This window comes from Mobula birostris, chromosome 6 (assembly GCF_030028105.1).
Source record: "Mobula birostris isolate sMobBir1 chromosome 6, sMobBir1.hap1, whole genome shotgun sequence".
Classification (NCBI taxonomy): Eukaryota; Metazoa; Chordata; class Chondrichthyes; order Myliobatiformes; family Myliobatidae; genus Mobula; species Mobula birostris.
Genome location: NC_092375.1, coordinates 71,086,131 through 71,101,164, shown reverse-complemented (window position 1 = coordinate 71,101,164; position 15,034 = coordinate 71,086,131). Strand labels below are relative to the sequence as shown.

At 43.1% G+C, this 15,034-nt stretch overlaps 1 protein-coding gene across 3 annotated transcripts in view; it reads left to right on the top strand.

Annotated features, from left to right (window-relative positions):
• Nucleotides 1-15,034, top strand: part of arhgap31 (Rho GTPase activating protein 31) — a 114,277-nt gene that overhangs the window by 70,904 nt on the left and 28,339 nt on the right. For all 3 annotated transcript variants that reach the window (XM_072260621.1, XM_072260623.1, XM_072260620.1), the window contains exons 3-5: nucleotides 8,074-8,218; nucleotides 10,766-10,848; nucleotides 12,093-12,200. In XM_072260621.1, the coding sequence (XP_072116722.1) occupies nucleotides 8,074-8,218; nucleotides 10,766-10,848; nucleotides 12,093-12,200 (336 nt within the window). The remainder of the gene's footprint in view (nucleotides 1-8,073; nucleotides 8,219-10,765; nucleotides 10,849-12,092; nucleotides 12,201-15,034) is intronic.

Below are 15,034 nucleotides of genomic sequence, written 5' to 3'. Positions count from 1 at the left end.
CAAGCCTTTGGCTGCTGAGGTGTGGAAAGGGACAGGGTTCTTTAGACACTGAGTAATAACATTCCCAACACGCAAGAAATCAAAACATCAGAGAAAAATGGTTTGCATTTCAGCTTGTGCCTTTGGACAAAATTCCAATATGACCTCCACTGCACAACTCAGTTTTCCATTTCCTTTGCCTCAGACTCTGAATGCTCCCCATGCTACACACAGCTATAGTTTGTTACGGTCATTGTACAGGATATTGAATAACAGGCCGGCACATGCTTTACGAAATGATTACTTCATCAGTAGGAAAGGAAAAGGAAATGATGGTTGTTTTCTAAGCTCGCGAAAAGCAACATCTCATAAATCTTACTCTCATTTCTTGGTTCACGTTAAGGTGGCGTGAATCAGATCAAACCTCATTAACTGTTGCCTGATGGCAGGTGACAACAGGTGAAAACAGCTGCTCCACATTTTCACCCAATAGAATAGGGGTTCTAAATCTTTTCTTACACCATGGACCCCTATCATTAGCAGAGGATTCCGTGGACTCCAGGTTGGGAACCCCTGCTATAGAACAACAAATATTTGTCGTTTGAGAAGATTTAGAATTTCTAGTCAATATACACAATGACTGCTGCCTTAATGATCTTCAGCCAGCCTGTGATCTGAAATTCCTCCCCAGACCTCCTCACCTCATTGGTTTGTCCTCCCCCTTCAAAAGACACGCTATAAAATCAACTTTTTACCATAGGTATATTAAGAAGGCAGCTAGGGAGAGAATAGGCCCCTTTAAAGATCAACATGGCCAAAGGTGAGATTTTCAATGAAGATTTCTCGTCAATTTTTACTGTGGAGGAAATGATAGAAGCTAAGGATTTATAGGAAATGAGTGGTGTTGTCTTGGACTACATATGAATAAGTAAGAAGGAGGAATGGGAAGCCTTAACGTGGATAAATTCGCTAGGACCTAACTTAGTGCATTCTCAGACCTTGTGGGAAGTTAGAGAGGTGGGCCTTACAGAGATTTTTGCTTTTTCGATGGCCACAGCTGAATTTCTGGAGGACTGGAATTCTTATGACTGAGTGGCTAAGCACATTCCAATGTCAAGTTCAGGTCTCCTGACAACACCGCTGTCGTAGGCTGAATCAAAGGCGGTGACGAATCAGCATATAGGAGGGGAAACTGAAAATCTGATTGAATGATGCCACAACAACAACCTTTCACTCTTACTCAGTGTCAGAAAGACCAAGGAGTTGGTTATTGTCTTCAGGAGGAGGAAACCAGAAGCCCATGAGCCAGTCCTCATCGGAGGATCAGAGGAAGAGAGGGACAGCAACTTCAAATTCCTCAGTGTTATTATTTTGGAGGACCTGTCCTGGGCACAGAACGTAAGTGCAATTATGAAGAAAGCATGGCAGTGCCTCTACTTCCTGATGAGTTTTCAAACAGTTGGCATGACATCTAAAACTTGGACAAACTTCTGTAGATGTATAGTGGAGATGTATATTGTCTGCCTGCATCACAGCCTAGTATGGAAACAGCAATGCCCTTGAAATCCTACAAAAAGTAGTGGATGTGGCCCGGTTCCTCAAGGGTAAAGCCCCCTCACCCCCACCAACATCCACCATTGAACACTTCTACATGAAGCATTGTTACAGGAAAGCAATATCCATCATCGGAGACCACCTACCACACAGGACATGCTCTCTTCTTACTTCTCCCATCAGGAAGAAGGTTCAGGAGCCTCAGGCCTCACATCACCAGGTTCAAAGACAGTTATCACCCCTCAGCTATCAGGCTCTTAAACCAACGGGCTAACTTCACTCAACTTCACCTGCCCCATCATTGAAATGTTCCCACAACCTATGGGCACACTTTCAAGGACTCTTCATCTCACGTTCTCTTTATTCCTTAATTATTTATTATTATCATTTCTTTATTTTTGTATTTTCAATGTTTGTTGTCTTTTGCACACTAGTTGAGCACCCGAGCTGGTGCGATCTTTCACGGACTCCATTGTGGTTATTGCTCTGTTATAGATTGATTGAGTATGCCCCCAGAAAATAAATCTCAGGGTTGTATATGGTGAGCTATATGTACTTTGATAATAAATTTATTTTGAACTTTGAGGAAATAACTAAGATGGTAAATGAGATTAGGGCGGTGGATGGTGTCAATGTGGACTTTAGCAAGGTCCCTCATGACGTGCTAGTCTGGAAAGTTAGACTGCATGGGATCCAGGGGTTACAGCAGACATTCCACCTGTCCCGGAAGTTCTGGGAGTCTCCCGCAAATTAATAGTGGCTCCCTGATGCCCACAAATTACATACAATGTCCCGGAAATTGATTTTTTTGACAGCGAGTGTGAGAGAACGCACGAGAGAGAGCGAGTGCAAGAGCAAGAAAGCAAGCGCGAGAGAGCGAGCGTGAGTGAGAGCGACCACGAGAGAGAAAGTGAGAGTGTGAGAGAGAGAGAGAGCGAGAAAGCAAGCGCGAGACAGCGAGCGCGAGTGAGAGCAACCACGAGAGAGAGAGCGAGAGAGCGTGCGCAAGAGAGAGCGAGAAAGCAAGTGCAAGAGAGTGAGAACGAGAAAGCAAGGGCGAGAGAGTGAGAGCGAATGAGAGCGACCACGAGAGAGAGCGAGAGAGCGTGCGCGAGAGAGAGTGAGAAAGCATGTGCAAGAGAGTGAGAGCAAGAAAGCAAGTGCGAGAGAGTGAGAGCGCGAATGCAAGCATGAGAGAACGAGAGCAAGAAATCAAGGGCGAGAGAACGAGAGCAAGAAAGCAAGGACGAGAGAGCGAGAGCGAGTGAGAGTGACCACGAGCGGGAGAGCGAGAGCAAGAGCAAGAGCGAGAGAGTTCCAAAAAAAGTCAGAGTGGCACAGTGTTCCAAAAGAAAATATAAAACGTACCTCACCCCAGACTACACTAAAGTGTACCCCTGCCTAATAGGAGTCAAAAATAATGACAGTGTTGCTCACTGCGCTGTTTGCAACAATGACTTTTCTATTGCCCATGGTGGGTTAAGACTGTAAAAGACATGTTGAGGTGAGTTTAACAGGTGTCATTTGTTCATCAGCATAGCTAACGTTATTTAAACTAGCTGGCCAGCTGCTAAGGAGCTACTCTATTGCAGACATCCCACCTCTCCCGGGAGTCTCCCGCAAATTGATGGTGCTACCTCCCTGAAATTAGTTTTTGCAGGGTGGGATGTCTGTTATAACAAATTGGATTTATAGCTAGAAGCAGAAGGAGATAGCCAAGAGTTGTTTCTGAGACGGTAGTGTGCCCCAGGGGTTGGTGCTGGGACCAACATTTGTTGTGTGTAATTTATATAACAATTTGTATATGAATATGTAAGGCACGATTAGTAAGTGTGCAGATGGTACTAAAATAGGTGATGTTACAGATAGTGTACAAAGTTATTAAAAAATGACGGGAGCTGGGTGTGTGAGCTGAAGGTTGAGCAAATGGTTTTCAATCAAAAAGTCTGTGAGGTTTTGCATTTTAGGAGATCAGAACAGTGTAGGGCTAATATGGTACATGGTAGGGCTCTGGGGCTTGTTATGGAACAGGGAGACTCAGGAGTGTAAGTGTATAGTTCACAGATAGTGGTGTCAAAGGAAGATAGTGTGGTGGAGAGGAGGTTTGGCATGCTGGCCTTTATCAATCAGGACAGGGAGTACAAGAATTGGGAAGTTTCTTTGTACCATGGAGAGCATTGTAACTGGCTGTATCACCATCTGGAATGGGGGTGGGGTGGTTCTACTGCGCAGGAATCAAAGTTAGCTGCAGAGCGTTGTAAACTTAGTCAGTTCCATCTCGGGCACTAGCCTCTGTAGTACCCTGGACTTCTTCTAGGAGCAATGCCTCAAAGGTGGCATCCATCATTAAGCCCCCCCCAATCCCCAGGACATGCCCTCATCTCATTGTTACCATCAGGAAAGAGGTACAGAAGCCTGAAGGCATGCACTTAATGATTCAGTTTCTTCCCCTCTGCCATCCATTTTCTGAATGGACATTGAACTCATGAACATTACCTCACTAATTTTTTTATTTTTATTTTTGCACTACTTCATTTAATTATTTAATAGATATACTTACTGTAATTCACATTTGTCTGGATTATTATGTATTACGTTGTACAAAGACAACAAATTTCATGACATATGCCACTAATATTAAACCTGATTCTACTTCTGATTCTGAGTTGGTGAGGCCACATTTGGAGTATTGTATACAGTTCTGGTCACCCTGTTATTGTAAAGTTATCATTAAACTAGAGAAGTGCAAAAAGGCTTTACTGAGATGGACAAGAGCCTAGCTGCATAGAGTAGGACTTTATTCCCTGGAATGTAGGAGATTGAGGTGTGATTTGATACAGGTACATAAGATGATGAGGGGATTTAGAAGGGTGAAAGTGCATAGTCCATTTCCCAGAGGGCATAGGTTTATTAAGATCAAAGGTGAGAGATTGAAAAGGGTCATCAGGGGCAGCTTCTTCATGCAAAGGGTGGTGCATATTCAAAATGAACTGCCAGAAATGGGGGCTGATGTGGGCAGATTAGTAACACTTAGATAAGTGCATGGATAGGAGAGGGTTAGAGGGTTAAGGGCCAAACGTGGGCAGATTGGACTATCTCAATGGGCAACACATCTAGCACACGTCGATGAGTTGGAATAACAGACCTGTTTTGATGTATGACTCTAAGTATTTGGCCCTTACTTAGCTCACGTAAAGTACTTTATTGAGGCATTCTGGTATACTTTACCCCATTAAAAGGTACTAGGAAAATGCAAATTGTTGTATAAAGCAGCCCTCTGTATATATACTGATTGATAACTCAGTGCAGCATCACAGTCTATTAACAATTAACAGAAGTAGCACTGAGATGTGCCTTCAATGAAAATTTGAAAGTTTTAGTTAGCTTGGAGAAATAATTAAAGAGGAAAGTGAGCCTAGGCCTCATCCACGCTTTATGCAGCTAAGTACCCCTGTGCTATTACAGCTGTAACAGAGAACAATGACACAAAGAAATTGTGGTAATTGTTAGCTTATTAGTAGGGTGCAAGTAAAGGTGTCATCACATTATATCTCTGAGCCTTGTCGTGTTTCAGGGAAGTAGTCATCCCTAAGTAGCAGGAGGCAGGTACGTGGGAAAGGGAAAGGGTCAGGAGAGGGCAAGGAAATGGGCAGCCAGTGCAGAGCATCCCTGTGGCCATTCGACTCAATACTATGTATACCGCTTTGGCTACTGTTGGGGGCGGGGAACCATAGGGGGGGGTGCGCAGGAACACCACAGCAACAGGGTGCCTGGCACTGACTCTGTGGCTCAGAAAGGAAGGGAGGAGAAAGGGACTACAGTAGTGATAGCAGCTTCCATAGTTAGAGGAATAGACACGAGATTCAGTGGACGCGATAAGACACCCAGACGGTATTTTGCCTCCCAGGTGCCAGGGTCAGGGATGTCTCGGATTGCGTCCATGGCATTCTAGACGAGAAGGATGAGCAGCCAGAAGTCTTGGTACACATTGGCACCAATGACATAGGTAGGAATAGGGTGGGGGTCCTGAAGGAAGGTGCAGGATAGATATATCCCAAAGATGAAGAAGTATTCTAAAGGCAGGATGTTGCAACTGTGGCTGACAAGGGAAGTCAAAACCATCAAAAAAGTAAAAAGAGGACATATAATACAACAAAACTGAGTGGGAAATTAGAGGATTGGGAAGCTTTTAAAAACCAACAGAAGACAACTAAAAAGCCATAAGGAGAGAAAAGATGAAATATGAAGGTAAGATAGCCAATAATATCAAGGAGGATACCAAAAGTTTTTTTTTCCAGGTATATAAAGGGTAGAAGAGATATCAAACTGATGGAGAGGTGGTAACGGAGGGCAAGGAAGTGGCGGATGAACTGATTAAGTATTTTGCATCAGTCTTCACTGTGAAAGACACTAGCAGTACAGTGAAAGTTCGAGAGTGTCAGGAGGCATAAGTGAGTTACTACGGAGAAGGTACTTGAAAAGCTGAAAGGTCTGAAGGTAAGTAAGTTACCTGGACTACACCCCAGGGTTTTGAAAGAGGTACCTGAAGAGATTGTGGAAGCTAAGTAATGATCTTAAAAGAATCAATAGATTCTGGCATGGTTCCTAAGGACTGGAAAATTGCAAAAGTCACACCACTCTTCAAGAAGGGATGGAGGCAGAAGAAAGGAAATTATATGCCAGTTAGCCTGACCTCAGTGGTTGGGAAGATGTTGGAGCTGATTGTTGAGAATGAGGTTTTGGGGTACTTAGGCATGTGATAAAATAGGCCATATTCAGTGAGGCTTCTTTAAGGGAAAACCTTGTCTGACAAGTTTTTTGGAATTCTTTGAGGAAATAATAAGCGGGATAGACTAAGAAAAATCAATGGATGTTGTGTACTTGGATTTTCAGAAGGCCTTTGACAAGGTGCTGCATATAAGGCTGTTTAGCAAGGTCCTAAGGTACTTCAGGAAAGATACTAACATGGATAGAGTATGGCTAATTGGCAGGAAGCAAAGAGTGGGAATAAAGGGAGCCTCTTCTGGTTGGCTGCCGGTGACTAGTGGTGTTTTGCAACAGTCGGTGTTGGGACCGCTTCTTTTCACGTTTTATGTTAATAATTTGGATGATGTAATTGATGGCTTTGTGGCCAAGTTTTCAGACAATACGAAGATAGGTGGAAGAGCAGGGAGTGTTGAGGAAGCAGGGAGGTTGCAGAAGGACTTGGACAGATTAAGAGAATGTGCAAAGAAGTGGCAAATAGAGTATGGTGTTGAGAAGATCATGCACTTTGGTAGGAGAATTAAAAACATAGACTATTTTCTAAGCAGGGAGAAAATTCAAAAATCAGAGGTGCAAGGGGACTTGGGGGTCCTCGTGCAGGATTCCCTGAAGGTTAATTTGCAGGTTGAGTTGATGGTAAGGAAGGCAAAGGCAAATTCAGTTTCGAGTGGACTAGAATATAAAAGCAAGGATGTAATGCAGAGGCTTTATGAGGTACTGGTGAGGCAGTTTTGGGCCCGTTATCTAATAAAGGATGTGCTGACATTGAAGACGGTCAGAGGAGGTTCACGAGAATGATTCTGAAAGTGAAAGAGTTTCCTATGAGAAACATTTGGCAACTCTGAGCCTGTCCTTGGTGGAGTTCGGAAGAATAAGCGGGGATCTCATTGAAACCTATCAAATGTTGAACGGGAGATGGATCAGCCATGATGACACGAGGGGCTGAATGGACTAATTCTGCTCCTATTTGTTGTGGTCTTACAGTCTACTGGTCTAAACTGTCAAACATTTTATAAACATTTAGTAGATACTGCACTGTAAATATCTACCGGAAGTGTGCAGCATAGACAGATCTTGACATCACCGGCTTCTCCCCTCTTCCTGTATATTATTGGCATTACAGAAAATCCTACTGCACTTTTTCCAGCAGCAACCAATCAAAACATGGCCTGCTCTGTTCTCAACAACAAAGCAAAGGGAGGGTCTCTTAGAATGCCACCCAAGGGATCTCAGAATCACATTTATTATTTCTTTGGGTTATTACCAAGCTCTGAAAGGCACTCCATTCCGCAGGGACTGGTGTTATAAATGGGAGGAAATGTTCAATCGCCCTGCAGTCCCCCAACTGTGTCTCTCTGACAATGCACGTACGTTAGCCTTACATCAGCCCTGGCGTCAGGGATGCATGTGGTACAGGGTGCACTCCAGCAGGGCCAATAATCAGTAACTTACTAAGGATGTACTACATTGTGTAATATATATGTTTAATATGCCTCTCCAAAGCAGACTCTAAAGTTCCTGCTCACATCACTGTGTGGAACTGACTGCTGTCATTTTCAGAGTAACTTCAGGCTCCTCACTGCATTCTGAATGTGGTGTTATAACTTAATCCATCCGATATTTACCTGTTAAAATGTGTAAAAGCTCCACAATTGCAGTTCAAATGAGGCTGATGTCATTCATTTGTGAGGGGAACAGATTTTCTACTTTTTCACTGTGAAACTCTGATACTTGTCAATGTCCTGCCATCAGCCTCTCCTGTTTTTGCTGTTGCAGGCAGGAATTTGGCACAGAGCAGCGGCCTGACCTGACTAAGGAAGTGTATCTACAAGATATCCACTGTGTGGGTTCTCTCTGCAAGCTCTACTTCCGAGAGCTGCCCAATCCTCTCCTCACGTATGAACTCTACAAAAAATTCACAGTAAGTACTCCTTCACTTCCAGCTCTCAAATTTACGCTTTCTTCCTCCTCGTCCTTCTCTGGTGAAGGCAATGGTTTGCATGGAGGTACAAGCCTACAGAAAACTGTTGCCCCCACCCCCCCAGCACTTCACCTTTCTTAGGGAAACCCAGCAGGTGTGTGCTGACAGGGCCTTTGACCTGTGGGGTGTGGGAGGGACGACAAAGCATCACAACTGATCCTGCACCTGGGAGACAACGAGCAAAAAAAAATCCGATCATGAGCAATACTCCCAGCGGACTTTACTTTTGTTTCCGTTTGCTACCCAGCTGGGATCACTCTCCTCAGGCTCGATGCTCTGTTTGATTTTGCATTTTCATGCTCAGTAAAATAGGCATGCTCCCACAGCAAGGAAGGCAAACGTCTTGTACGTAGGCCAACGTCTTGTACGTAGGCCAAGTTTCCCCGAGGAAGGAGAGACTAGTATCTGATGGCACAGGACTAACTGGAAATTTATGGCTCAACCATTAATATCCCATTAAATTCCATTTCACTTTCATCCCCCCTCTGCTGAAGCTCAAAGACATTAGTTGCTAAGCCGAACTGACCAGGGACCTCAGCAACTGTGAAAGATTTATGTCTCTTGGCCATCTGGCTTACTCACATTTTTCTTAAACAGCTACTTATTGGAAAACAAAGGCTTTTACTTTCTCTTTAGAAATCTGAGTAATCCGTGTCTTCTCAGCTTGCTCCTGATCCCATTAGAGGTGGGGATAGAACAGCAAACCTCCTAAAGTGTGTACAAAGCAAAAATAGGCTGCTTTGCATGCTTGACTTGTGAGGTGTCCAAATCTGATGTTGAACGAGGAGGGTCAGGCTGTTGGCATGTACATTATAATATTTGATCCTGCTGCGGGCCAGAATTTTATGACTTTGATAGAGGTTAAACTTGTATTACAAAGGGGTGCCAATACAATCTGCTGCTCCATGCTGCTCAGAAGTTGTCCTGTGCAAGTAGGCCTTTTAAAGGAGTGATTTATATCCTTAGGTTATGGTTGCTGGCATTATCTCCGACGTTATTGCACTAGTTGGTTTTAATGCATAGCCTTACATTTTTTACTTCTCTCATTTTATTCTTGACTTCTTTGGGTTATGATATTTCATGCTGGGTGCCTGGGAAAGACAGAAAAACTATCTGGGGTTCTCGATCTCCTGCATAGCCAGGATGAGGAAGAGGAAAAGGTGATCACTGTGTTACAGGAAAAGTATGATCACACAGGAGAGGGCTGAGGATGTTACCAGTTCCACCAAGCCATTGGTATGAGGAAAGATTGTATCAGTTTAGAGGTGCTTTCTTGGGAATAGAGGAGGCGCAGCAGAGACTTTGTTGAGGTGCATGAGGACCTGGGTAGAGACAAGAAGAAGGACTTATCTCCCCATGTGGAAAAGTCAAGAACAGAAAGTATAGAATTACAGCAATTGATTGAAGAATCAGAAGGGAAATGAAAGTATTTTTCTTCCAGTAATTGGTGGGGATGTAGAATTCACTGCCGAAGCTCTAGACATACTGAAACAGTACTTGCCTGTGTAATTGAAGAACCATAACCGCAGGGCTTTGGACCAAACACTGCAAGGTCGGATTAGGCAGTAGCACTTGCACAGATGCAATGACCCAAGTGGCCTTGCTGTGTGCCATAAATCTCTGAGTCTATGATTGCACAAAAGCATGTAAGCAGATGTGAGTTCATCTGCTTCAATAAAAATATAGAGATTTGTGCTCACACACAATCAAGTGTTCTGATTTATTTTTTGCCAAACATGTTCACAGGGTTAGGTGTTCATGGACATTCACAGGTCAAAGCTTAGAAGCAAGAAGAGACCAATCAGCTAATGTGACTTCTCTAGTTAATCAGCTTTAATGGTACCCTGTAGCTGCATACTGCCTGATACCCAGTCAAAAGTTTAAGGCTTCTGGATGGGAAGTGAATAGTTGGGGAGGGGATGGGGGTCTAGTGAAGAATAGGAGGTTCCCACTATTTCCCCTCATTTCACCCATCAGGAAACACATACCAGGACAGGTATATAATACCTATTGATTTTAAACATGCTCCATTCCTGTCGGTGGGTTACTTTGAAACTTCCTTGGACCATTGGTCAAATAGCATTTAGAGATTAAGTCTTCAGCCTGACAGCCAAAAGTCTGGATTATAATTATTTTTCATAATATGAAACTCTGAAATCAAATTAACTGAACAGTTTTATAGCAATGGAATAGAATAACGTTTGATTTTCTGCACTGAGTAAGGCGTTTCAATAATTTCATGGAGATATTGATTGCCTAGTATACTGTGATAGGTAAGATAACATTTTTATTACCACAAAAAAGCTGGAGGAACTCAATGGATCTGATGGCATCAACGGAAATGTGGACAGGCGACCCTTCATCTGGTGTCTCCATCGTGTGTTTTGATTAACTTTCTTCAACTAACAACCAGTTACCTTACACTAATCTAACTAGACCGAGGGTATCCTATAATGCTTCACCAAGTTCTGTTGTTTGCACCTTCAGGAAGCAGTTGCTGCTCAGTCAGAGGAGGAGCAGCTGTTGAGGATCCAGAATGTCATCAAAGAGCTTCCTCCTCCACATTACAGGTAATAAAGCCGGCCGACAAATGTCCCACTCTGCAGATCAGTCAGAACCATGCCCCATTTGGCTTTTCGTGATCTTCTAAGCGCATTTCCGACAGCTAACATGCAAGGAAATTCTCAATCATGGAAATAACCTAGGAGGAAAGACAGACTAAGTTGTGATAGAAGTAGAAAAATAGGAATTAAGTTATTTTCTAATACCTCTCCCTATTTATGAGTGCCTTTTTAATTCCTAAATATTGCAGATTAAAGATCAGTTTTTTTGTCACTTGTGTATCGAAACGTACAGTGAAATGCGTCATTTGCATCAAAGACCAACTTAGTTTGAAAATGTGATGGGGGCAGCCCACAACTTAGTAACTCTAACCTGTAGTCCTTGGAGTGGGGGAAGAAACTGGAACACTTAGAGGAAACCCACGCAGCCACAGGGAGGGTGTACAAACTCCTTACAGACAGTGGTGGGAATTGAATCAAAATCGCTGGCAGTCTCATGCTAGCCACTGCGCTACATGGCTCTATTGTACAGTTTTGAAAGACCGGTCAATAAGGCATAGTAGGATTCAAATTCGTGATTTTGATTTTTATCATAAGTTTTATATCATTAGTTGGAAGGTATGTTGCGGGAGGATTCCTCAAGCTCCCCAACGATACTGGAAGCAGACCCCATGACTCAGTACCAATGGGGGTTAGTTGAACCATGGTAAAATCTGGTTTTGTCCCACTGAATCATCTGAATCTTTTCTGCTGTTACATCAGTATCATCTGTAGCATTGGTGCGATTAAGTGTGCACCCTGACAATCAAAAGTCTGGAATGTTAATCAAAATCATGAATTTGAATCCCACTATGGCAATTGGGGAATATAAATTTACGTGATTAAATAAATACAGAATTACAAAAACATACTAGTCTTGGTAAGAGTAACCATGAAACCATTGGAGTGGCATAAATCCACATCTGGGTCACGTATATCCTTTGGGGAAGGAAATCTGCTGTTTTTATTCCTTTTGACCTTCATATGGCTCCAGACCCACCAACGTCAGCAAAGTCCATAATGTGCAAATGAATAATAGGTGCTTTTAATACAGGAATTTTAGATGTTATATTGAGTAATTATATGAATGTGTGGTGCAAGGCATATACATTATTCAATTTGGATATTAATATTGTAATGTTAAACAAAAATAAAAATTCCATAAAGTGCTAGAAATCTTATTCATAAACTTCACCCCTTTTTTCTTCCTGCAGAACTTTGGAATACCTGAGCAAACATCTAACGCACATAGCTTCCTTTAGCACCAAGACAAACATGCACTCCAGGAACCTGGCCCTTGTCTGGGCTCCCAATCTGCTGAGGTAGGTAACTAAAGCTAACACATTCTGTTTGCAGACTTGGGCTAGTTGTACAGAAGAGGAAACATATTGGATGAAAATACCACTTTTGCCAATCGAAGAACAAACTGAAACCAGAAACACGGGAGAAATGAAGCAGCACAGCAGGATATCTATGGAAAGAGAAATTTAATATGATAGATGAATGGAAATCGGTGTGGCAATAGGAGTTCAACAGGTTCCCTTCTTCCACTCTGGGGATTTGAACTTGCCCGAAGTTCTGCTGCCCAAACATGCCTCACTCTGTTACTTGTCTCTCACCCCTCTGTTCACTGATCTGCACTGGCTTCTAGTCCTGCACTCTCTAAAGCTAAAACTTTTATCATTTCCCTTAAATCCCTCCATTGCTTACAATTCCATAATTTTCTCTTGCCCTCCAAAGCTCCTGGGCCTTTATATTCTTCTAATTCTGCCAGATTCCCGTTCATTCACCCGACCATCAATAGTAATGTCTTCAGCTATCTAGGCCATAAGCCCTTGAATTCCTTCCTTAAATCTTTTCACCTCTCACATGCTGACACCCGCATCATTAAACAATCTCGTTCTTTTGACCTAATATGTTCTTAGGTGGTTGTGAGGCCTTAGGCAGAAGTTAGTACGCTCAAGTTTTTGGGGAGAAGGCAGGACATTGCATTTGGGGGGAAAGAAATCAGCCTTGAGTGAATGGCAGAGCAGACATATTGGACCAAATGGTAGCTTGTGGTCTTATCGCTGAGGTACCTGTCACCATGTAGGGCCTCCCTGTGACACAAAAGTCAGTGATAACTCATTGTAGGTGAGTGGCAAGTGGACGTGGTTCACCACTGACCACAAATTCTGGGCCAATGATTCATGTCGATGATTTCTCATCAGAAAAGGGGAACTTATGAACACTGCAGGTTTTAAACATGTGCAGATGGAGAGGAAGTGGCTACCCAGAACACTTATATTCAGACCACACGTGTGGTCCTGAGTTGCCCTTATTCCTATCGATTTCTTTGATATTCAGAAATCTATTGTTCTCAGTTTTGAACACATCAATCATCGAATATCCACACCCCCAAAGATAATTCCAAAGATTTAACCCCTGTTGAGTAAAGATATTTCATGTCATCTTGTTTCTAAAAAGCCTTCCCCTTATTCTGAGACTGTACCCTCTCCCCCGCCCCCCCAGTTCTCTATCCTTCAGCCTGAGGTAACGTCCTCCCCAGATTTACCCTTTTGGACCCCTTCAGCATTCTGGACATTTAAATGAGATCACTTTTCTAAAATCTGAACTCTTTATTATGGAATAGAGCGTGGTAATGGGCAAGTGAAGGAGCAAGAAAATCTTTGGGTGACACATCAGCGTAGTGGTTAGTGCAACGCCTCACTGTGCCAGTGACCCAGGTTCAATTCCCACTACTGCCTGTAAGGGGTTTGTAAGTTCTCCCCATGACTGTATGGGTTTCCCCCAGGTGCTCTGGTTTCCTCCCACAGTCCGAAGTTGAATGCGTTAGTAGGTCAATTGGCCATTGTAAATCGCCCCATGATCAGACGAGGGTTAAAATTGAGTGGGGAAGTGCAGCTCAAAGGGCCGTAAGAGTCTATTCCATGCTGTATCTCAATACATAAAATTTTGACAATCTGAATATGGAGTCCTCATTCGTGGATTGAGAGAAAACTTTGTGGGTCACATTGACCCTAAGCTTCTTGTTGCCCATCACTTAAATTCTCCATCTCATTCTCTCTGTGACCTCTCTCTCTTCCAATGAAGTTGAATACAATTTCAAGGATCAACTCATCTTCCGTCTCGACACATTGCAGACTCTACGATGAATCCGCCTATTTCAGGTATTAGGCCATGAGGAGCCAGCCATCTCACGTCTCTCCTCCTGTGATATTTCACAAGACCCGTTTGCATCTCCTCGAGCCATGCCTTTGCCACCTACTTTCAGCTGGTATTATTACCACTTGTGTCACTGGAGTCTCCTGGTGCCCCCTGTCCAAATCATTCCTGTGTGTTTCCTCCAGCTTAAAACTTGCCTCAGCTTTCGTCAGGCTCAGGTTGGTTTATTGTCATTTACGTGTATGTAGGCATGATAAGTACAATAGTAAAAAGAGCAACGGCTACAACACCAAAGATTGTTGGGCACTCTGAAGTAGTGTGAAACAAATTGTTAAAATTGCTATAATGCAATGATCTAGTGAGGTGGATTAAAAAACTGAGAATGTGGCAGCACCACCAGGAAGGGCAAGTGAGAGAGGTGCTTGGTCGGAAGGGGAGAAGCTGGACTTCAGGGATTTCACACCTAACCTGAAATATTAACTCTCTGTCACCATGTGTAGCCTTCCTTCATTCACCCTCTGTATATGCATCTAGAGAAAATGTAATTCACAGCAGCAAGATTTATTTCCAGGTAAAATCACTGATGCTAATATGAAATGGTCGAATTCAGATTTTCAGTCTGGAGGTCTACGAAGTCCTTTATGTGAAGATGATGTGCTGTTCCTCATTTACATTGGTATTGTGTTATAGTCAAACGGGCAGAGAGTTCAGAGTGACAGTGGGGCAGGAGGTAATGTGGTGAGTAATTAGAAGATCCTGGCCACACTTGTGATCTGAGTGGAAATGTTTTATGTAGAACATTCGCCCAGAGTATGTTGGGTCTCTCCACTTTTGAGAGTCAGTTTACCTACATTAATTCCTCATGCTAGTTTGCTCCCATTCTCAGTGAAATATAAACAGTTTGAAACTCTGACTGGGAAAAGTCATCACACACATACAGAGAACATTGTTGTAGAATGTTGAAATTTGCAATCCATAATTCCAAAGCAAA